Here is a 24,974-nt window from a genome sequence, read left to right on the forward strand (position 1 = left end):
TTTCCTCGTGCTAAATAGTCGCATTTGAGCTTCGCTGCGCGTTGTTTGGCCAACACGGAGGAGCTAAAAAGCCGGAAGGGCACATAAGCAGTGCAACGTACGATATTTTGTGCATTTTGGCAACAACAACATCAATAACAGCACCAACCCATCACCACCAGCACCCTCTCCTAGAGCCCAAAAAGTGTTCTATATCGTCGCGTGTGTCGTGTGCCTTTCTACAAGTATACATGTATGTGTGAGTGTGTGTGCCTCCCGGGCTTTGTATTTGGTTTATCACATATAAAGCATAACGTGCAACAAAACATACTAAAATAAAATAAACGCAATAGTACATCGGCAGAAGACACAACGAATCCAGAGACGCAGCCGCTCAGTTCAATTGCAGTTTGCAGCATCATCAGAAGCAGGAAAGCATTTCCAACCTCACTTTTGTGCCGGTATGTACATTCATATAAATACTATACTCGTATATACACTATTATGCACATACTGCCAGGCCCTGCACTATATACATACATACATACATATGTACTTACGCATTGGCTATGAAAAAAGGCGACAAAAACATGTGTAAAATATATAGCCGATTTTATTTTTAGTCGGGCAACTGAAGTGCTTGCTCGCTTTCCCCTTTCAATGAGTGGCGACTGGCACACGCCCGCGCTTTTGAAAATATACAAGTATGTCGATGGGTTTTATTATCTCATCGACAATGTCGCCATTGGAAACGCGGTGCGGCACGGCACGGCTTGGCAGCAGAAACTCAGTCAGCAGGGATGACCAAAAAAACGGCACAAAATCTGACATTTCCGTTAGCTGTTTCCGCAAACACACATCAAGCTTTTTTACACTAATAAGAAATAGCTAAGGGAGCAGCTAAGAGATAGAGAGTGAGAGAAAGAAAGTGAGAAAAAATCACAAGAGAGCATACCATACTCAAATTTTGCCCTAGTGCCAAAAATAAAATTTATTCGCTCTCTCTCTCTCCCTCTCTCTCTCCCTCTCTCTCTCACTATGCCCGTTCTTCCGTTAATCCTGCTCTGCAGTGTTGCCGTGCAGTTGTTTGGAGCGCCAGCCTAAAAGTATGACATATAAAATTTTAGCCCTGCCCATTTCGCTTACGGTTGCCAAGGGAAATTGGTCTTTGGAAAAAAGTGAGTGAGATTAGTGAAAAAACAAAGATAAGATATGCCAGATAATAATACGTGTACGGATAATATAATCAATAGATTAGGGCAACACGCGCACATCAATTACGAGTATGTGATATATATCTACTTATATTATATAACGCATAACTAAAGGCGTGCGACCGTGTGCGCATACACCGAAAAAAGCCGGCAGTCAAAAAACGTAGTAGATGGCAAAAGGCAGTAGAAGAAATATTGGGCCAGCTGCAAAATGTGACGAGCGCGAACTCAAATCTGCTGTTGTGAGTGAGAGTCTGGTGTATGTATGTGTGCTCGAGTATTCGAGTATTCGTGTGCAAGAGCAAGCGCGTGTGCAAAATCTTAGACACCAGGAAAAAAACAGGCATTTTCCAATTGATTTTCAAGGCGGTCATAAGCACAAGCATTGTGCAAAAGTTTTACGTGCACAAAAACTACTTTAGTCCGTTTGCTTCGCCAAAATATAAACAAAAATTAGCTAACTTAATTTTTGTGCTATCAATCGTCCCAAATGCTAGTTAAAAGTTCAAAAAAATTCAAAAATGTTTGCCAAAATGCGTGAAAAATTTCTGTGAAGCTCAAAGGCGCTGCCACTAAGCTTATTGCATAAAAAAATGTGTGAGTAGCTGTAGTAAAAGAGAACAAAAAACCGTCTTAAGCCGAAAAGTATGCTGGGAAAAAATAATGCGGCTGCAACATTTTGTCTATGATAGTGTGTGTGTGTGTGTGTGTGTGTTTTTTTATTGATTTGTGTGTGTTGTATGGGCCGCTTAAGCTTTGCTAATTTCTAATAATATTAAACACGCACACTCAACCAAGTAACCAAGGAACTAATTTGACCAAAATCTTTCTGCGTCTGCTTTTGCTTCTGCCTAAACAAAGTCGAGTGTCTCGCCATACCTTCAATTTGTTTAATATAGTGGGTATAGTTACGCGCATATGTACATATGTATATGTACATACATATGTATTGTATTTGTCTTTTCGGAAAGTTTTTTATGTCATATTTTCGCTTTTATTATTTTTATTGTCGTTGTGGGCGCCACCGACGCGGCCGACGCGGCCGTCGCCGCCAATGCGTCGTCAGACATTGAGATCGATATTTGGGCTATTGATAAAGCACTGTCTGACACCAAATTGCAGTTGAATGCTTTTTTGTTTCTTTTTTTCATCAGCTGGAGGCTACTTGGCATTGCAAAGATAACAAAACAGTTGAAGTGCATTATGTCATTTTCTATTTTGTAGACTACCTCCTCAGCTTGGGTGCCGTTTTTGTGTGCATGTGTGTGATGGAAAATGGGTGTGTGCTTGTATGTGTGTTTGCCTCTCACAGCAAGGACGCCAAATTGTCAACAGGGCGACATTAATTAAGCCGAAACAGGGAAAATAGCTACAAGGCGATTTTCTAAATGGCTAGCTGCCTAAATACATACTCGTACATACACACACGTACATACGTTGCTCCCACATACTCGTACTTATAAATAAAAGCGTGGATGTGGGTACAAAATTATAATTTCCGCTTTGTAATACACACCCGTGCGGTCCAAATGGCCACCTATGTATATAGCTCAACACTCGACCACAACGTTGTATGGGAGAAATTGAAATTTCCGTTGACTTGATGATAAAAGTGGACATGCTGTTCAGTCAACACAATGCTACCAGTAGCAACAATAGCAATGGCTAACAACAACAACAACAACAACAACAGTGATAATGATTTCAACGAGTTTACCACAAGCAGGCTAACTAGCATGTGTGTGCGTGTGTGCGCCATGTTTAAAATATGGCGTGTAGTTGAGGACGGCCAATGAGGAATTGTGGCAAATAAAAAGATAGACGGGGTCTGCTCGGGCGTGTACATGTACACAAAGAGTCGTCGCACATGAGCGGCAGGCAAGTGCTAATGAATTAAATTGAAAAAGTAAATAGGTAGCCGGTGTGTAGCCCGCCTGCCAACATTGCATGGGCTTGTGTGTGCTAGAAGTAGTTTCAGTGTTGTTGCTTTTTTGTCATCTTTTTCCATAAGCCATAAATTCGAATATAAATATAATAGAGAAAACTATAATAAAATAATAACTAATTGACGTTTCAAATGGCTTAAAACCTCCTTTCTGCTCTCCTTTCGAGCTGTGTTTCTTTATCTATATATATATATCAGAATACAAAATGGTCTACAATTATCAATAAAAAATAATATGGTACAGCTGTCCACATAAGATAGGATCGAATCTGGAAATGACAATCAAATCAAATTGATTGTTGTTGCAAGAATGTTCGCTGGTTGACGCCACAAACAAAAATTAAGACAATTTATGTTGCAATTCGTTACACCCGCACAAACATACAGCAAACATAATGTAGTATTTCTTGCTGCTCTTAGCTTTCGCTGATGGTGAGCACTTCCGGTTAATTGGAATTTATGTGTTCAGCCCAAAAGTAGGCAACACATGTGCGCTCGTGGAGCTTCAGCTTGCGCCCGAATGATTTTCATGCTGCGCCTTCAAGTGAGATAGTTGGGAATATACTATATGTAGCAATATATCTATTTACGTACACTACAGACAAGTGTGATAATTTATTACTATAAATTGTGTTTTCTGGCAGTTTTGTTTTCGCACAAAATAAGCTGTTAATTGACGTCTGGGCAAATATGTATAAGAGTGTGTAGTATAGCTAGAAAAGTGACTTTGGCTCTCAATTTCCGCTTTGTTCAGCATTACTGCTGGAATCTATACTTGCTTACAGTTCACCGTATAAGTGAGCAAAATCAATTAAATGCTCAAATATTGACTACGCAAATTCAGAGATACCACGTGTCCGTCCACTTGCCACAACCTGTTTGACTGTCTGTCAGTAAGATTTTCAATGAACTGACATCTTTAAGCTCACTTTTTAAGTAGGGCTATCAATTTTGTCCTTGTGGCTCATTAATATGCATTGCAATTTACCTTTAAGCAATTTTTGCTTTGACGCATTAACGAATTTTGTTTTCTTCTTCTTCTGTAGTTGTTGTTGTTTTCTCTTTTTATGATTCATGCATAGTATTCGTATTTGGGCAAGGCACAGTTTTACGCTGGGGCCTTTATTATTATTATTTCTTTTCAGATCTTGCATCTATATATGTATGTATATGAGTATATTTGCCTGAGTTCATGTTGTTGTTTACCAAGTCAGCGGCAAGCTCAATGTTCAAGAATCCTCCTACCCAACAATGTTTGAATAGGTTGTTGTTGTTGTTGACATATGCGCTACAAGTGTAGTGTGTATGTGCATTTGTAGGCCAGCATTGTGTTCGAGTATATGAGAGCAAAAAGAGCCAAAGTGCAGCAGTTGAATATTTATCCTATGATGTCAGCACTTCACTAAACAATGGGGGGTGGTAGGTGGCAGCAGCTGGCAAATACTCATATGCATTTGCTGTATTGAAGTGTTAATAAGAGAGGGGCAAGTACACACCCTTTTGCTTATTATCAGAGTATACTTTTACATACATATGTACATTCATGACCAAACTTTAACTTTTTTCTGCCTGCTGTTGCTATGTTCGTCAGCTTTTGGAAATCAATTATTTGCTTTTATTTATTATTAAATCTTCTCACCTTAAGTATACACCTTCTTAAAAAGTTGGGGACACTTTTCAATTTTGATTCGAGCCCATTCTTGCTAAAGCCTCGATTCCAAGAGGTGTTGTTTAGATTTCTTTCCTTGCAAAAGTACAATAGATATTATCTACAAACTCTTTGTCGGATATTAAGTAAATTGAAAAACCATGAATATTGTTAATGTGATGACGACATTGCAAGAATCTGGATATTACAGAATGTGAATAATTACCGTAATTTATTTATTTAAACTGAAATTGTCAAATGAATAATATTAGCTTAGATATGTTTGGGAACATATATATTTTGGGAGATATATTTTTTTCTTAATTTATTTATTTCATCAACAAACAAAGCTATCGACGTAAAATTAATAGTCAAATGCCAAGCAAGTTGTTAGAGATTAACAAGTTAAATAAAGTAGAACTTAATTACTTACTTGTTATTGTATTTGGTGAATAAATAAATAATAAACACTTACTTATGTTCCGATAACATTTTCAGATATCCAACTTACCAAATAAAAAACGTGCATATTTCCAAATGCAAAAATGATTTTAAATAAATTGTACCATAATTTGTTGTTGTCGATATTACAAATTGGCCTAATACCGTTAATTTGGACAGTTCATTGAACTGCCTTTCAATCTAGCATGCTAAGATATTCGTGGCCCTGTCAAAGGCGACATCGGGCGGTACACTTGCACTCGCATTGGCCAAGATGACACCGCATACGCACACACACATACACACGGCTACCATATTACCAAGTGCAAGATTATGTATGCACATTCACACACACATACACTCACACACACATGCGCACACACATTGCTATGCGCAAGCTCATGTGTGTACTTTGACCTCTTTAGTGTGCTGGCCGCTGTCGCTGTTGTCGCAGCCGCTCTTCTGCTGCTGCTGTTGCTGCTGCTGTTGCTGCTGCTGCGACGGTGGCTTCGCACACTCACTGGTCTTCTGGTCAATGTCAGTGTTAGACACTGGCTTGGTTGCTGCTCTGCATATTGAATTTCTTTGCCATGTTCAGGCGGTAGTCGTGCAGGTTTTTCCACGCTCGCACACACACACACACACACACACACACACACACACACACACACACACAAAGAGCCACATGAACACACATGCTTGCTACATTTGTATGTTGCATACATAACATAATTTTTCACGACTTGTTTTTCACAGTTCTTGCTGTGGCTTTTTCAATTAAAGCTTGTTGCATGCCTCTGCCGACTGTCCAGCGTCGCCGTCGTCGTCGTCATTCGCTGCGCATCGGCACTCTACATACATGTATGTATGTATGTATGTAGTATATGCGGTCGCGCGTCTGTCTGTGTGCTTTCTTTTGTACGCTGCTTAATACGCTTTACGCCCGCCTTTCTTGTTGCTGGCTTGGCTACACACCATAAACCAAAAAAAAAAAATAAAAGCGTCGCTGTCGGCACAGCTGCTGTTGTCGTCGTCGTCGCCGTCGCCGTCATCGTCGCTGCCGCTGCATAAAGTCTTTCACTTCTTTGCCGTCCAAGTTTAGTTCAGTTTTTGTCGGCGTACGTATCGCACGCGTCTTGACCGAAGAATCGTGTATAGAACACGTCGAAAGTCGAAAAAGTCCAATAAGCCAAATAAGCTTTGAACGGTCAATTTTTGAACAGCGCGCTCTCGTACGCTCTCTCAACAGCAGCATCAGCAGCATCATCATCATCAGCAGCAGCAGCAGCAGAAGCAGAAGCAGCACCAACTACGATAACGACTCGATTCGATTTCTTTGCGCATGCGCAACGGCCTAACACAAAACGCATGCTCGCGTCGTTCGCTGACGACGCTGACGTTGGCTACGCGCAAAAGTGAAAATATTTGGAGAAATTTCTTGGGCAGAATTTCAGATTGTCGCCGTTCCCCGTTCCCCGTTCGCAGTTAAAGTTTTTTTGTGTGTCAGCCAAAAAGTAAATACCTACGTGTATAAAGTAGACACACACACACACACACACGGGTAAATGTACACACTTATGTGCACGTATACTGCAGCTTGGTGCTCTCTCGCTCTCCTTGCTTAACTGCCTTGATAATAGTGTCAATATCTAAACCAAAAATTTGTTGATTGTAAGCAATTCCCATAAATGAAAGTGTTTGTAAAATTTGCGCGCAAGTGTCATTGACCTGATATTGCGCTCTACTCTCTTCAGAACAAAAAGATAAAAAGTGAAAAGAAAGAAGAGCAATAACAAGAAGATACATATAGCCGAGCTTATACGGCGGCCTTCTAGCCCAGCTTCATACAACGCACAATAATAACAGCAGCATCAACGGCCTCAATAATTGTTAAAAAATATAAAATAGCTCTCGGAGCTTTTTGACAAGTAAGTGTAAGCCAAGTAAGCCCGATTGGCTAAAAAACTACAACAACAACAACCGACAACAAAATTGTACAAATATTTGACTTTGACTTATGCAACTTTGACGTAATATTTAGTCTAAAACTAAAGAGCACATGCCGAGAAAGTTGTGTGGCCTCAGAGACAGAGACAACATCCAAAAATATTTTCGAAATTCGTATGCTTTTTTTATTTGTTGTATTTGTAATATTAATCATTGCATATTTACAAATAAAATTTGCACACAACCAGCGTCTGACTGGGCGAGAGAGCAGGCATAATAAATAAATATACACACATATGTTACATACTTGTACATACATACGTATCAGGGCCAACTTTGAAAACGAAGATGACGGAGACGTTAAAACAACATTGCAATTCCCTTTCAGGCCAAACTTTGTACGCATGCGCAGCTTCGAAAAACCAAAAGCGAACCACAAAAACTGTTGCGAAAAAATTTAAACATTCTCTCTCATTGGCTCTCTTTTCTTCTTTAACTCTGCTGCTCCCCTCCTATCCCTTACTAGTCGACTGAATCAACACATTTGGTTTTTTTTTTTATTACTGTCTTTCCACCGCCGTTTATTTACTTAACTGCCATTTTTCTTTGGCTATTTCTGTTGGCTTGTAAATGTCATTACAACAATTTGAATATGACGAGCAGCAAACGTGTCACAATTGTTTCGTTGTCGACCATCGACCATCGACCGTACCGCTTCACCGCTCCCCCAGTAAATGGGCTTACTGTGTGACCCACATTGACCCACTTGGTGGTGCGCATGCGCAAAACTTTTGCGGCCACATTAAAATGCACTCGCAGCTTTCGCAGTGCAGACCTTATTAATTTTATTAACAGTTTGAAGGTGTGTGTACGTATGTCTGGTGGCAAAAGTTATTGTATTATTCGCAGACGTTTGCGCAAATGAAAAAACACACGAATACAATACAACTATATTCACTTTTATATGTACCTATATGTATATCTCATTCAATGTTTGTTGCTGTATTTCTATTGATTACGTGCCTTGTTTTTTCGAACAGTTGGCGAAATATTCAACTTGAAATACTTTCGCAATTATAAATTAAAAATTCTAGGCAACAGAGCGCAGAAATGGGTTATAGACGCCTAAAGACGTTATGGTACTTAAGCATGTGTGTTAATATTTTTGTTTAGTACTCAAAACTCGAATGCTTTTTAAAAGCCCTGGACATAAAAATGGGTTGTGAAACTATCAGCATGCTCAAAGGCAAGTAATTTGCATTTGAAATAAAAATGCTCGATGCGGCAATCTGTGACGTATGTCCTCCAAATCTTCCGATAGTATATGCATATGATGGTGCGGTGTTAGAGACTAGATGAACATATTTCAGAGCTGTAAAGGTATTTCACATATTTTAGGATCGATTAGCTTAATATATGGTTTTTAGATTGCTGTGCAAATATTACAGTTCCCATTTAAATATAGTTTGTTTGCATTTCTCTATTATAACAATCAGTTTTTTGAGAAGTCAAAAGTAGAAATAAATATTATTTAAGTTGTTCTGAATTGAATATTTGACTTAAACTACGAAATGTGTTCAATTTATTTCTAAATCCGAGTACGGGGCTACTTTATCAACTATTTCTTAAAATTCGAAACAAATTCATATTTTCACACATTCGTAATTTGTATTCTAAATACTTAAAGTGCCACTATACTCAATTACTTTTTGAAATGCTTTGTTGCCATGCTCTCGATATGTTAGAAATATATTTACCATTTTACAGAAAAAGTTAATAAGCATGTTGGTTACAGTAGTATACTTACTATATGTATGTATACATTTACTATATGTGTGTATGGCACATGGTATATGTTTAGTCAGATCCATTCGTTTTGCTAAACAAAACGAAGGTAGATGCATTTTCGTTTTATCTTGCTGTCATGACTTTAAAATGCTGGCTAATGTACTTTGTGTTATACCTTGCACATTTTCGCCAGTGTAAGCGTTTCGAATTGTATAACAAAATGCTGTAGCTGTGGGAAAGTACATTAGCCCTGATTACATATGGTCATGGTTGCGAGTTCCACGTAAGATTTTCAATTACCCCCTGTCGAATAGGTCGTATGTGCATTGAGGTGTTGGAATATATACTTTTTAAATAATTTTTAAAACAATTATATAAATGGATTGAGTCTTAACGACTGAGAGCATGAATCAGTTATTATTTTACATTTAATAGTTTTATGTAGAAATATACCTTACATAGTTTGTAAAAGAAATAAAACTAGTTTTCATTGTTAGAGGACGATTAGAATTCCAAAGGGGTTCGTGAGAGTAAAAGATTAAAATCAATGTTTCATCCGAATTTCCCTTTTAAGCGTTTCATATTATATTCAAATAAAATAAATGATAATGAAATCGTTACATTAGGCATTTAGCTGGAGACCACCTGCTCTGAAATAATTTAGATAGCAGACGACCAATTTTTATTAGCCTATATTAAACTTTTATGTTGTAAATTGCGACGACTATGGGCTTTGTTAGTTAATAAAAAAAGTACCCGTAATAGGGAAATTATGAGCAGAGTATTATTCAATTACAGACAATGCATAGATAGCTTAAGATAAACTCAAGTAGGCGACACAGTCGAGCCACAATACTCATGAGCCACTCAAAGGTTCAATAGAATGGAGGGCACAGACAGGCCGGGTCCGTCCAGCAGAATGTACGACGTTGTACTGCGAGTAGGCTACTGTCGGCGGGCGGTCAATTATGAAGAACGCTCAATGGATAGGGCGGCAGAGGGGAGTGGGACGCTGTTGCGGGATGGCCTCGTCTCAACCATTGAAGGTGATTTACATAATGATGTGGATGTCTATTTGGGGGACGGCTTTTTAGAAAAGTGAAAATGTAGTTGTGAACTTTTGTTGAAATTGCTAAATACCCAAGGTGGTTTTATCCATTAGAAAGGGCCTGCAATTGTTGTTGTGGCTCAATGCCAAAGCAAGTCTCTGCCAATGACAAAACAGGTCGTGGTGTATGGTGATAAAAAAGGGGAGGTGGTGTTGGAGACAAATTGTTAAAACATGCTTCCGCATATGTCAAAACCCCAACTAATGCTTGTAATCCACAGCTCGGGGAAGGTGCAAATGTGATGAGCGCCAAGAAAGCGTTAACAGAGGCGGCATGGAAACAAAAATATATACAAATATACAAATGTATACTGTGTATAGAGAGTGGGAGAGACAGTTTTTTTGTGTAAGTCACGAGAGACCACAAAACAAAATAGGTATTGGTCTGATATGTTGCAGTAATGGGCAGTGGACGACGAAGACAGGGAAGACGCCAAAGACAACGATAAAGATGATGTTGTAGCTTGCTGGACGACTGGCAGGGCCAGTTGTTGATGGCGATGATGATATGCGACATGATTATAGGAATTGGGTCAAACCATACACTGGCACACAGAGTGTAACTACCTTGTCAAGGCAGGTTGAATGTTTACCGTTTAACACACACACACACACACACACGAACTTATAAATGTTTACATGTATCTGTCAATGTACTCGTATGTCGTGTTCGTCTGAAGCGTTGCTCAGACTCAGAGCCGTGAGTGTTTATGTGCATGTGTGTGTGTGTGTGTGTGTGTGTTGCAATGTTGGTCTGTGGAGCTCTTGCTTGGCTGGCTTTGCATGTCATGCCTTTGGATATGGTCTGGACTGGATAGGCGCGCAAATTTTCATTACAACCTTCAGATCAACGTTCTCTACCGCCAACTGGCTTGTTGGAAAAAAGTTGTTTTTCAAGAAATTTCACTTTAGAATGAAGTAGGCTGGACAAGCTGTTGCTGTTGCTGTTGTTGTTGCTGTTGCTTGCTTAGTTGGCCAACACAAAACTGGCTTATTCCATTGATAAGTTTACAGTTACGTGATGAGAGCCTCTGATTGCGTGTAGCTCTGCTGAAGCATCAATTACTCACAATCGCTTGTCGTCTATACGTTATACGAGTATAAGTATATCTGCTTATTCGTGTATGCATTATTTGTATCAGATATGGGTCATATACTATATGTACGTACTCGTATTTGTTAATGTATGTATATGCATACACAAAAATTTGTTAATCTACAAAATTATGACAATGCCAAAAAGTGTGCCAATTTTTGTTGGGCTTTTTCACACATTTCTTAATAACGCATTTATTTTGCATTTACCTTGATTTTTGTTGTTATTTCTCTTTTTCACGAACACCACCACAGCAACAAAGCAACAACGAAAATAACAATAAATGGCTGGGTCAGCCAGCTATCGGCGCGTCGTCTCGTGCCTTTCGTTTATAGAAATTTTAAATGCAGATATCTGAAATTTGGGTGAACAAACACACACACACAAACACACACACGCAAGCCAAAAAAAAAAATCGTTAAAAAATATGATAAAAATAACAGAAATAATGAAATGCTTGTCATTCCGCAACAAACAAGAAACTCACAATTTTGTTACCCAAAATGAAAACGAAAGTTTGGGGCAAAGACACATCTTAAAAGACTAAAATTTAAATAAGTCCAAAGAAATTGCGGAATTTCGATATCTGAAAAGTGAAAGTCATGTGCAATTTGCCGCCCTTGTTTTATTTCTTACTTTAATAGTGAGAGACACCTTGAAATTAATCAAATGGCTCTAAATACTTAAATACAAAATACACATTTAATTTACACGAGTCGTATAAATTTTATTTCTTATAATTAGTATTCTTTAGATACTGATATATTGCTATAATGGCTTGCAATTCAATTTGAATTCAATGTTCACCAATGTTTAAATCAGAATTGTGGACATACTTTCATCTACTAGTAGTATTTATAGCTCCCACGTGTTGACTAACATCGTATTAATCACAATACTTAAGTAGATTCGTGCTACATTAGCTGTCGCCATACTCAAAGCAATATGCAGTTGAATATAGAAGCAGGTTAAGGCAATTGTTGATAATTTGCGTATTATTAATTTAATTCTTTAACTATATAACAACACTAATTTAAGTTTTCTTTTCTATTACCAAGAAACAACATAAGCCTTTTCGTTTCCAAATTTTAGTTTATTTTCGAAGAATCAACACAAATCAAATGCTTTCCAAAATTAACTTTTTAGTTGAACTTAAAAGTAATTTAAAACCAAATCTATTCCTTTGGTTAACTTTCCTACATTAAGATGCTTGAATAACCTACTATTTTCAATGCATTTCACAAAAACGGCAGTCACTCACCCAATGTAAGCTTCTATTAATTTAATTTCCACTCAAATGGAAGCTTTTTTTTTTGTTAAATGCCTAAATGTGTATCTAGTATAATGTGTTAATGTATGTAAGTATTTTAAAATTTAAAATATTATTTCATATTCAATTTATAATGCATAGTGCATTTGAGTTGCTGTTGAAAGAATATGTCATGTAATGACTGAGCATTTCTTTTCATTTTAAGAAAATATTTGATTACCATTGACGTCAATGTCCATCAGTTGTTGTGGTGTTAGTCAATATTTTCGTTGCATTTCATTTAAAATATAATATTTGTTAAAGCTGTTAATTATTAAGTATAGTTGCAATGGTTAAATATGCACTGACCAAACCCAAGTGTAAATTGCGTCGCAACAGCAATTCGCAAAATCTGCCGAAAGAACTTCTCATGTACAAATGACCAGGCTTGCGAAATGAAGCATTCACTTATCATGATCGTTCCTACACATACTCATAATCTGGCGCGTAACTGCTCGGTCTGACTTAATGCGCTATTATGTACAAATGAGGTGTGGCTCACTAAGTCTGAGGTGCTATTTGAAGTTATTCGTTTTAAAACAAATAATAATAGTGTAAATGTGTTATTTCCCGTTGAAAATGTTGCGAGGGTTCAGGCGAAATATTCGATGCCAATTACGTCTTCCCTCACAAAATCCAAATTATTTCACAGTATCTTGTTCTTAGCAATAACACAGGAATGCTCTCATAGAAGAACACTGTTTGTTTCTTTGAGTTTGTTGAAATAATAAATTTGAAAATGGCAATGCAAAGGGTGCGGATGATTATACCAGACAAGCCCTTAACCTTAATATATATTTTCATTTTAATAGATGAAAATGAACGAAGTAGTTCAATCTACATTTTATTGAGGTTGTCTCTCTGAATTTGTCTCGTAAAGCTGACAAAAGTATATACCAATATAAGTACATTTATGTACATTTTACTTGTTAAATTTTTAATATAATAATATTTTCTTTTTGTATTATATTATCTGATACAATAGCAGTTCTGGGAACATTTTCTACAAAATATTAATTACCCTTTTTCAATAAGTTTGTGTTCCTTTTGAGTGTTGCTTGTATTTTTTAATTTAACTTACCGGGAGTTCCTCAACATTTCAAAGTGTATTTATACAGTTGTTGAACTAACTATATTGAAGCACTGCCGATCGTTGTTTAAAGAACATTTCTAGAAACGTGATTTTTGTATACGCTTTGGGATCAAAGCTCATTCAACTGTTTGCTGTTCAGCTCGAGCATGTTGTCCCCTTATTTGTTGACAAAGTGTGAAGCCCGGCATTACATCGCACCTCTCGAATGGCAACGCTTGGTGCGGGTTGAACGGTTCTGACACTTCGCTATTCTAAAAAGCAATACATCTGTTGGGTTGCAAATTAAATTCCATATAGAACGGCCGGTCGCCGTCGAGAAAGTGTTCATTCGCAAATTGTCATTGGGACACTACGGTGCTTATATTGAGCGTGGCCGAGTCACAAACTTGGACAACGTTTTCGGTTTCGTCATCGTAGTCATCAACGTCGTTTGTTGTCTCGTCGCTTTTTCGTCGCGCTGGGCGTTGTGCGTTGCGCGTTGTGCGTTTTGCTTTCAGTTCTCATTTGCAGGCGCTTAAGCGGATTAACTGTAAAGCATTCTACAAGCTCTATTGTGCGTTAAATGAAATCGGTGGTTAAGCCGCCTTTAAATGTGTGTGTGAATGATTCTCGGCAGAATGTTTTATATTATTATCGTGGGTCATTTGACACTGTGCCATCGTATAAGTTTTATTTAAATGCTTTCCTGATAATTGACGTGGAAAACGAGTAATCAGCAAGACATAGACCCTTTCATAATCCTTTTAGTTTATAATTTTGTATTGTTGTCTTGTCTTGCTTAATGACAAAGGGCCTGTGGCAATTTAAATTAAGGCTTCGACGTCATAGCCATCAATGCCAACCAGAACAAGAACTTGAATTCTCTCGACCTGTTCAATTGCCAAAAAATCCAATTGTTTCCTCTGTTGCCTCAGTCGCTTCTGTCACTTAGCTGTCTTTTTTGGGGCTTCTTTACGACGCACACGCACATGTCAAAGGCGACTATTTTTAGGCCCTTATGACTTATTGATAGACAGGCAGTGTTTGGGGTGGGGGGAAAGACAACTCAGCGTAGAGTTGGCTAGCATATGTTGAATTACAGAGCAGATTTCATTTTAGAGGACGCTAATATACTGTATGTGGAAAACTTATCATAGAGAAAAATCTTTGCTTTTTTACACGCATATATTGAATAACTTTTTATTGCTTAACATGCTTTAAAGAAATAAGAAACAAACCGTTTATATTCCAATTTAAAAATTATAATAAATCAAAAACTTTTGTCTAAACGAATAGCGCACATTTCAAAAGCACTTAAGCAATTAGCTTTAACATTGTTTCCTAAACAACTTAAGTAGGCATTGAAGCAGGCGGGATAAAATTCCTATTAAAATTTATATTTATTATTTTTGAAACAAGCAATTGTTGGTTCATCGGTCTCTAATGTGAAAGAAACAGCCCACTCTAGGCAAGTGATCTTTTAGTGATCTACTACGACAATATATAATTATTTCTTATTCCATAATATGCTAATGCACTTACTAACGCCCAGTTTTAAATGGAATTTTTATTTACAGCAACCCAACACATAACACACACAGCCCGCTTGCTTGATATTTAGTTTTCAATTGACTGTAAAGCTGGAAGCAAGCAACCTGCGCACCGGAACTGACACACATCCTTACAAAAATGTCTGAGTGAATCGGCACCAGTCCTACATTAATATAAATGGCAACAAAAATGGATAAACGCTCAAAGCAGATAGCAACCGAATTTTTAAGCAGTTGATAAATGAAAGCCAACAACTTCATTTAAAATTTAATTAATTTTAACAATTAATTAATGTAATTTTTCTGAAACAACAGTCAATAGTAAAGGCAAAACAAAAAAAGAGGAAAGAGAGCAAAGCAAACAAAAATTCAGCGAAATTCCGAAACCAAACAAACAATTTAACAAAAAACTTCCAAACACTTCCAAAGCACATGCGGATAAAGCAGCGGCAAACAAGTAAATGAAACAACATTTATTACAAGGAAATAAAATAAGTATCGCTAAAACGGCAAAGCGCACATGCAAGAGAAAACTGCTTCCTAAAAAATTTAAATATAAGTAAGGCCACCAGCCAGGCGACAAAAACAATAAATATAATAGCATTACGGCAGCAAAAAAAAAAGTCAAACTCTACGAACATGTCACACGCCGTCGTCAAAATAACAGAAACGGACAATACCAGCCTCAAAAAGTCTCAGCAGCAAGCACAGTCTCCACAGTCCCAAAACAGTAGCGATTCCAAGACGACGGCCCTGCTAAACGGCGGCCTAACAGCGTCTGCAACGCATCTATTTAATGGCTTGAGTACGGCGGCGGTGGCGAACGCGCATGCCGCAGCAGCCACCTCCTATAGCAGTGGTGCAAGTGGTGGCGGGGGTTCTGGTGTCAACTCGACGCTATCCGGCGGCCCAGCATCCGGCATCAATGTAGCGCTCGCAGCCTCAGCGGCCACGGCACTGCCCAGCAATGGATTGCAATCACCCTATGAACACTATAGAGCGGACGATTCCAACTATACGCCCATTGGACAGTTCTATGCGGGACGCAGTGTGTTCATCACCGGTGGCACTGGGTTCATGGGCAAGGTGAGTCATGTACTTTAAAATATTTAAATTATTCAGTGTTAATGTCCGGTTAGGCATGAAATATGAGTATTCCATTTATATTCAAAGTTAAAGGAAATGCATTGGGAGAACATGTGCTTCACTTGAAGATTGATTGCGAAATAGATGAACTAATTTAGAATGCAATGCAAAGACTAAAGATATGGTGATTTTAATCTTCGCTAAATCATGTCATTAATGTGTAATTATTAATATCTCTTGGGTTTATATATTATGCCCTATGTTTGAGCTTAAAAGCTGTTCTTCATATTGATTGCAACCGCTTCCCAATATGTACTTATGTACAGTTCTGAAAAGCCTTTCAAAACATTTTGTGTTTGAACATTAAATCGGGTTTAGAGCTACATCAACAAAATCAAATACTTAACTTTGATAAGTTGAATATATTTTTATACTCTGTACATAAAATGTATAGAAGTATTTTAGGTTTGCGGGAGTTGAAAAATGTAACAGGCAGAAGGAGGTGTAGCAGAATATCTTGATCAGTCGATCTACCGCTGTCTGTCTGTCCGTCTGTTAGTCTGTCCGCCTGGATCTCAGAGACTATAAGACCTAGAGACACCAAATTTTGCACAAAGATGCCTTATGTGTGTACGCTATACGAGTTTGTTTTTTGGATTTCAAATATGTACACTGTCTGATTTTTATTAGAAATATCCAGCCTAATCCATTTTCCTTTCAAAAGTTAAATTTTGTGAAGCATACTTTTGTGCGCTCCATCTCTGCACACGCGACTCATGGGCCATGACGGCCATGACGTGGTTACAATTGATATTTTATAACGCCACAACACATCCAGAATTAACTCAATTATTAACTCAGTGTCAGCATTTGCCTGCTGCGTCCTTCGAAATTAATAGGCACATGATCAACAAGCGTCCAGTGAGGGGGTTGGACTGTTCGTGGTGTCTGTTTGGGTGTGGCATTAGGCGTGGGTTTTAGGGTGTCATGTGTGTGACATGCACAATCTACAGTTTGTGGATATTTTTAGCTGCTAGCCAAAACAAAAGATGCATGTATTCTGAAGTGTGTAGGCCGCACGCTGAAAATGGTTGGGATTGTTCGAGTGGCATGAGCTGGGTTTGTGTCGCCGTTTGTCTCAAGTGCCAGCCTTACAAACCCAAATTATTATTTTTTGCTCAAGTTGACGCATCGCATGCCTTTGTGCATGGCCATATACTCGTGTGTGTGTATATATATTACATGCATATTATATTTTTTATTTCAATGCATTTGGCTTGTGCACTTTTGTATGCCAGGCGCCGCCTCAGGCCAATGCATGTCCGCACGCATGTGTAGAACTGAGCCGACGTCACAGTTTTCCAAGCAATTGCACCACCCATTAGTGTTGGAAGCTCTGCCCATCTCTATGGTGGGTGACGCGACATCAGCTCTAATTGTTCGTTAAGTGTGTATGGCGCTCAACTTCGACGGCGGTAGCCGACAGCCGACATTCGACGGTTTCTCTAATACGAGTACATGTCCCCGCTCGCATTGTGTGCTGTGGCTGATGTGCCAATTTTCATAATTGTTGTTTTTGTAGTTGTTACATTGCATGTGCCAAAGTCCTGACTGCGTCATTTAACGTACACAGACATGTTAAAAAATATCGGCATATACTTGTTGTACAGTGCTTGATAGTCGTTGTACATACTTGTATGTATGTGCTCTTATGTGGGTACCGTCTCACCCAAAATTTTAAATCGATTTTACCAATGGGTTTTTTGAATAGCCTAGTCTTGCCACCACAAATGGTGGCTAAAAGTTGCAAAATAAATTTATCAATCAATTTATTATTAATCATTTAAAGCTGCATTCACTGGTTCGAATTTAAATTTTAAAACAATGTCGACGCGTCTGTTATGTTTTTTCAAATTATACAAATTTGTATAGGTAGATAAAATATAAACAAAGCCACTATAATCGTTAAATGAACTGATACAAGTCAATCAAACTTGTTTAATAGCCAAGTTCACTGCACCATCATGCCCCGCCTTATTGATTGTCAACATCGTTTTACCCCATAATAGGCGTGTCTGTGCTGAGTCAGTCAACTGTATCCTTTTTTCCTGCCTTGTCTGCATTGTGCACTTCCTGTCAATGTGCAGGCGTGGATTGTCCACACGTGCCTGGGACATGAAATGTCAGTTCACGTTTTCACGACTTTATGGGTCATATTTTATATTTGTGGTGGTTACTGGTGGTTATTGGCAGTTAATGCTAATGACTGAATATTTTAATGTTTGCGGTTTCTGTGGTTAGCGTGATTCTATTTCAATGTATGGTCATTAGACACAAGGTTGTTAAAATAAAGTTTTTAATGAAAATAATACATATACACGTATATCTGTTTCGTGGATGTGTGCGCCCCCATCTAATTGTAATTGGGGGCCGGGGGAGAGGTATGAATAAATAATAGTCCTTGCCATAATTAGTTCAGATCATGAGATAATCAAAATTAATCGTAAATGAATTTAACGAGAATATACTTGATTTAAAAGTAAATAAATTTAAACTTTTGTGCTTTAGTTATATGTATTTAAAAGTCTGATCTTCTTCTCTTGTTTAATGTTTAGGTGCTGGTTGAGAAACTGTTGCGGTCGTGCCCAGATATAAGAAACATATATTTGCTTATACGACCGAAACGTGGACAAGAGGTCTCAGCGCGTCTCACGGAATTATTAAATGCACCGGTAAGCAGACACAATAGCATTAACTATGGAATTGGTGAAAATATTAATAAAAATTCTGCAGCTTTTTGAATCACTGCGTCGAGAAAAACCGAAAGAGCTAAGTAAAGTCATACCTATATCCGGCGATATAACATCGGAGGAGTTGGGAATTTCAGAGAGCGACCAGGTGCGTTGACAAAAATTGAGGGATACAAAGTTTTGTTTTTAATTTTCGACTGTTCTATTATATAGGCACTACTTTGTCGGACCGTTTCCATTGTATTTCATTCAGCTGCCACTGTGAAATTCGATGAGAAACTCAAACTCTCAGTCACAATCAACATGCTGGGCACGAAACGATTAGTTGAGCTGTGTCATCGCATGATGTCCCTAGATGTAAGTATAATTCTTGTTGAATATATACAATAATCGCTCAAAGGAAATGTGTAACATTTTGTTCAGGCACTTATACACGTCTCCACTGCCTATTGCAATTGCGATAGAACCGATGTCTCTGAGGTTATCTATGCACCACCTTATAATCCTGATGATATAATTTCATTAATCAATTGGCTTCCGGAGGATATACTCGATCAGGTTTGCCCTTAAACTGCACTCTACAAAAACTATTTATTTACAAATTTTTTTATGATTAGTTGACACCCCGACTTATTGGCAAACGCCCCAATACGTACACATTTACAAAAGCCTTAGCGGAGCACATGTTACTTAAAGAGGCTGGTAACCTGCCTGTTGCCATTGTAAGGCCCTCAATAGGTATGTTAAGCCCGTTTTAATCTCAGCATATCGCTATAGAAGTATGTATGCAACTGTTCAATTCCAGTGACTGCCAGTTTAAACGAACCGTTTGCCGGTTGGGTGGATAACTTCAATGGGCCAACGGGCTTAGTCTCAGCACTGGCCAAGGGCCTCTTCCGCACAATGATGTGCGAAAAGAATTATGTGGCCGATTTGGTACCTGTCGATATTGTGATTAATCTAATGATTGCGGCCGCCTGGCGCACAGCGACGCGTAAATCCAATAATCTACTCATATACAATTGTTGTACCGGTCAGCGCAATCCGATTGTGTGGTCAGAGTTTGTTAAGTATGCCATGACCAGCGTAAGAAAGCATCCATTGGGTACGTACATTTCTGTCTCTCTAATTAATAATATTTAATGATATTTTGAACTTGCAGAGGGCTGTCTGTGGTATCCAACTGGTGATCTGCGCATGAATCGTCCCCTAAACACGCTGAATTGTATATTAAAACACTTTCTACCTGCCTATCTACTGGATGTTGTTGCGCGCGTTATGGGCAAGAAGCCATTGTAAGTCAAATTGTTTACATTTGCCACATTGGCAAGGCCTGTTCTTAGTCGCTCCCAAAAGCACTAGCTTATATCTAACAATATATATATTTTTTAACGACATATTCTTTGATTTACAGTGTTGTCAATGTACAAAATAAAATTGCTAAAGCTGTCGAATGTCTAGAGTACTTTGCCACGCGTCAATGGCGTTTTAATGATGACAATGTCAACTCATTGCTGTACACGCTCAGTCCCAAAGATCGTGAGATTTTTGTATTCGACGTACGTCGCATACACTGGGATAAATATGTGGAACGCTACGTTTTGGGCTTCAGAGAGTTTCTGTTTAAACAGCGACCCGAATCGTTGCCCTCCAGCAGAAAACGCATGATCAGGTGTGTAAAAAATTACCAATTACTATATTATGAAAGTTATTATTGAATGAAGTATAAAGTAAATCAATAGTTTTTGTCTAGCTTTTAGTCTAGACTGTGCATGTAATATTTATTAAACAGAAAACGCATGGGCAGGTGTGTAACGAAAAATGATACACAACTTATAGCCAGTACAAACTAAAAGCAATAGTTTTAGTCTAGACTGTGCATGTAATATTTGTTGAGCACATTCGATTTTCTCCATCAATAGTAGTATGTAATAAGAAATACTAATTAGGAATGCAAGATGTAATCTGTATTAAATTTCAATACAATTTAGTATCCTGGATTAACGGATATATCTTTATTTTCAACAGGCTCTACTATCTGCATCAGCTAACCAAATTAGTGGCCGTGCTACTCACCTGGCGCTTTCTGATGTCACGCTCAAAGCGTTTGAACGATCTGTGGAGCGCATTTCTGGATAATGCGCTTAAGATGGCGCGTTTGATACCATTTTTGTAAAAACAGGCGTATAGTAATATAATTGTCTGGCGATTGTCTTTTTGCAATTTCTAAATGCTTTAAAATGGAGTAAATTTTAGAGGTTTTTTAGCAAATAATTATAATCATATTTTTTATATATGTTACAAAAGTAAATACCAACAACAACAACAACAGCAACTGCAGCAACACCAACAACAACAACAACAGAACAATTAACAACAAAAACATGGGGTAAACATGCAACTGGTTATTGCCTCCATCAGAAAACAGTACACATACATACATACATACATACAAGTACATACATACAAACGATAAAATTCGCAAACAATTGAATACTATTTGTATGCTGTGTGTTGTAGTGGCAGTTGGCCGCCCAATTGGCCGCAAGTGTAAAACATTTTTGAGAAATTTTTAAGTAAACGCGAGAGGAGTACGATTAGCGAACATCGTTGCGGTGTAGGGGTAAGGTGGCGTGAGGTTAGCACGTAACTTTTGTAAATTTTGTGCAGTCATCTAAGTAATTGAGATACAACAAATAAAATAATAACATATTCCACCTTTTGCGAACGGAAGGACATATGCATGCTAAGAATGCTGATTGCAAATTAAATGCAAAATTCAAAATGAATTAAATCGATTAGCGAGCTAGTGCATATATGAATATGTCGATAATAATAAAGCAATTTGAGGTAATTAGTGCATCTAAAAGTGTTTACTAAAATAAATATAAACAAATTTAACAGTAAACAGACACAAAACAATTATAAATTAGTAAAAAGAAATTATAAAAATGGCTTGTTATTGCTTTAAATTACATAAACATAACGTAAACTATGCTAATTAACTAACTATAATTATACTATATAACATACATTGCATATAAATAATAATTATGAGCGTAGTTTTAAAATTTTTACATTTAAAACTAAGCATTAAATTCAAAACAAAAGCAAGAAACTATATGAAAAACGACTTACGACAAAAAACGGAAACAAACAAATTATACCTACTTATATATACAAAATAAAATTTCTGTATATGAAAAGTATGAAAAGGAAATATGGTAGAAGAAATGAAAAGAAAGACAAATTGAAAAAAAAGCAGAAAAAACAATGAAAGAATTATATTTATAAACACATCAAACATAATTTATTAGCATTTGCAGTCTAAAATTTAAGCGTAGCCGGCGAGAAAAAAGTTTCACAACAAATTATAGCTGACCGAAGTTTTGACAAAGCATTGTATACACGATTAGCAAATTGAAATGATTAAATTTATATTATAATTCAATAAAAACTAACAAGCAAAATTAGCAGCATGAAACGAACCTAAGGAACATACATACATATAGTAAGAACATTCCATCCAGTTAGTAGCAAAAATGGGGCATAGACATTTCGTTCTTGTTTGTTTTGTATGCGCTTGTGCGTTTTTCTTTTCTTTTCATTTCCTTTCTATTCTGGTTGTTGCCTGAGCTGAGAAAAGTCTACCGGATGTTGATTATTTCCACCCTTCGTGCAATAAGTATATTATGTTATGCCTAGAATTTATTATGTTTTATTTTTAAACAGTTTATAAAATAAATACTTACTGTATATTGCAGCGCATCAATAAAATATATGAGATAATTCCAAAACAACCCCAGTTCATAAATTTATTAATTTTTTTAAATCAAATTTTGATTCCAGATATAGCTATTTTGTATCAAGCGGTGCAGCGCATAAATTTTTGAATATTAAAAGAAAATACAATAAAAATATAATAAATATAGTTGAACGTGAAAACAAAACAATTTAAAAACAAACTCTAGAGCATAGGTAATAGTATATTAATACCAAACTATAAATAACAAAATAAACTATACAGAACAAAATATATTGTGTAATTTGTTATTGAATGGTATTTAGTTTTTATTGGCCTGGCGTATATTAAATTTAATAATTTGCATTAGTACAAAAAAGCGAACATTTGAAAAGCTGATCAGAAAATAAAAAAGAGATATAAATAAAATTGGTATTATGTATTTTATACTGGTTGTAGATTTAAGGGCGAAATTTTCAGAAGCTATGCTTTGTTCAGAAAGTAAGTATCCTAATTAAAGATCTGCTTTTAAATCCACATGCCAACTGTCCTGTTTCTGTCCTGATTCAGGCCGAATACTTAAAAAAAGCATCCCGAACTTTTCTCAAACTAAAAGTCAGTAAGCTCAAATCGCAATATCAGTCTAAGGATATGTTTCGGGTTTAGCGGCAGAGAAAACGACTGATAGATAGTACCTCCGTCATATATAAGTGCTGTGACTAGTTAATCGTATCTAGTTAGATGGCTTTCCCCAAAAGCAGAACAGTCTATTAAGTCAAATAAAGTACACTCATAAAAAAAACCAAATTCAACTATTTTCACGTAGATTTCAATATTTATACGATCTATTTTTCACGACAGTATAGTATTTTAGAAAAATAAAGCGTGCACACTTCAAATTAGTTTTTAATATTAGAACATTGAATTTAAAGTGTGATGTTATATAGTAAGAGCAGAAGTGTTGACGTGGAAGTGGGCTTGACTCACGTCGCAGGTTTCTAATTTATATTTTTCCCACTTTTCTACTAACTAAAAGTATTAACTTATTTATATTTACATAGTAGAAAAATTTTATAAGAACGAAATTTTCCAAAATGTTTTTTTTTTTAATATTGACATTTGCCGCAATTTAAAGCTTAGACATCAATATTGATATTCAAAGTGAGAAATAGTACTTAGTACTTCAACAACCTTAAAATATTTTTAAAAAAATATTTAAATAAATTAGTAGCAATGTTTGAGCAAGAATAATCAATGACATTATAGTAAAAGCACCACCTTTCTTCTGAAACTTAAAAAGACTGTGTACGGGCAACTGTCCGCCGTAAAACTTCGCATCCCATCAAACGATTCTGCAGAAGCTGTAGAGATGAAAAAGAGGAGAAAAGCGTAGAGCCCCTACGTTGTTATTGTCCAGTGCTTAACAAACAGAAGCCCTGACCGTGTCTTGTTGGTGGAAAGCAAACCAATAAAAACCAGGAGGAATCAATCCTACGTTGGTGTTGCAATGTGCTTTTTCAGATACAGCCATCTTAAGCAACCCTAACCGTAAGTGAGAAAAGGATACATTTTTTGTACACATTAATTTTCTTTTATTATTTGCTCTGATTTTTGTTTGTTAAATTTTCACATTTCTCGCGCTTACACGCTACCAGCTTCACAACTTTCGTCATCCTTCGCTCTCCTTTACTTTACTCGTAATAATATACAAATTATGTATATATGTTTATATTCATTCCTCATTTTAGTTATTTCATCTGCATTAAACAGTATCCGTGTATGATCTCTGTGCTTAAATAGTATATGTACTTTTCAACATTTTTGTGTTGGTTCTTTTCCTTTTTATGCACGCATACAAAAAAGAAAAAAAAATTATGGCTAAATAAAATAGAATAGAAGTACAGAGTCAAACTGAAAATCTGAGCTCCTACGATATAAAAATGATATATATACCATATTCGAGTATATACAGTTATGAATGAGCTTTGCACGCTTTTAAGTAGATTGAAATGTGAGTTATCCTTGAATTAGATCGGTTTTGAGACAAGTGCAGCATGGTAATAAATGTAAATATTTAATACATGCATATTGTTTGCGTTTAACTATCCATTAGTTCGTATTTGTATATCTGTTTATCTGCGTTTGTATATTCGTTTTCAATATTATCTATTTGTGTATAATTTTCTTATGTGTTAATATGTTGACTTATAATCATAAGTACTCTTATGTACATGCAAACACATGTACCTTGCGGATCTGAGAATTTATAAAATATATAGTATATATGTAAGTATATGTA

At 36.8% G+C, this 24,974-nt stretch overlaps 1 protein-coding gene across 3 annotated transcripts; it reads left to right on the forward strand.

Moving 5' to 3' along the window:
- Window positions 1–156: 156 nt before the first annotated feature.
- On the forward strand, window positions 157–22,733 carry LOC115620017 (putative fatty acyl-CoA reductase CG5065). Of its 3 annotated transcripts, none has more exons than XM_030513119.1 (11): window positions 157–440; window positions 15,125–16,183; window positions 18,799–18,915; window positions 18,977–19,081; window positions 19,147–19,290; window positions 19,357–19,491; window positions 19,551–19,671; window positions 19,739–20,038; window positions 20,096–20,228; window positions 20,348–20,605; window positions 20,962–21,109. In XM_030513119.1, exons 2-11 carry the CDS (start codon window positions 15,737–15,739, stop codon window positions 21,107–21,109), a joined length of 1,908 nt encoding a protein of 635 aa, XP_030368979.1. In that variant the 5' UTR covers window positions 157–440; window positions 15,125–15,736. The 3 variants fall into 3 exon arrangements, with proteins under 3 accessions (XP_030368979.1, XP_030368980.1, XP_030368978.1); XM_030513120.1 differs by lacking the exon at window positions 157–440 and adding an exon at window positions 13,945–14,121 and having other exon boundaries at window positions 20,962–22,733; XM_030513118.1 differs by lacking the exon at window positions 157–440 and adding an exon at window positions 14,142–14,160.
- Window positions 22,734–24,974: the final 2,241 nt, after the last annotated feature.

The sequence above is a fragment of the Scaptodrosophila lebanonensis genome, unplaced genomic scaffold (assembly GCF_003285725.1).
Source record: "Scaptodrosophila lebanonensis strain 11010-0011.00,11010-0021.00 unplaced genomic scaffold, SlebRS2 tig00000001-arrow-pilon, whole genome shotgun sequence".
Taxonomy (NCBI): Eukaryota; Metazoa; Arthropoda; class Insecta; order Diptera; family Drosophilidae; genus Scaptodrosophila; species Scaptodrosophila lebanonensis.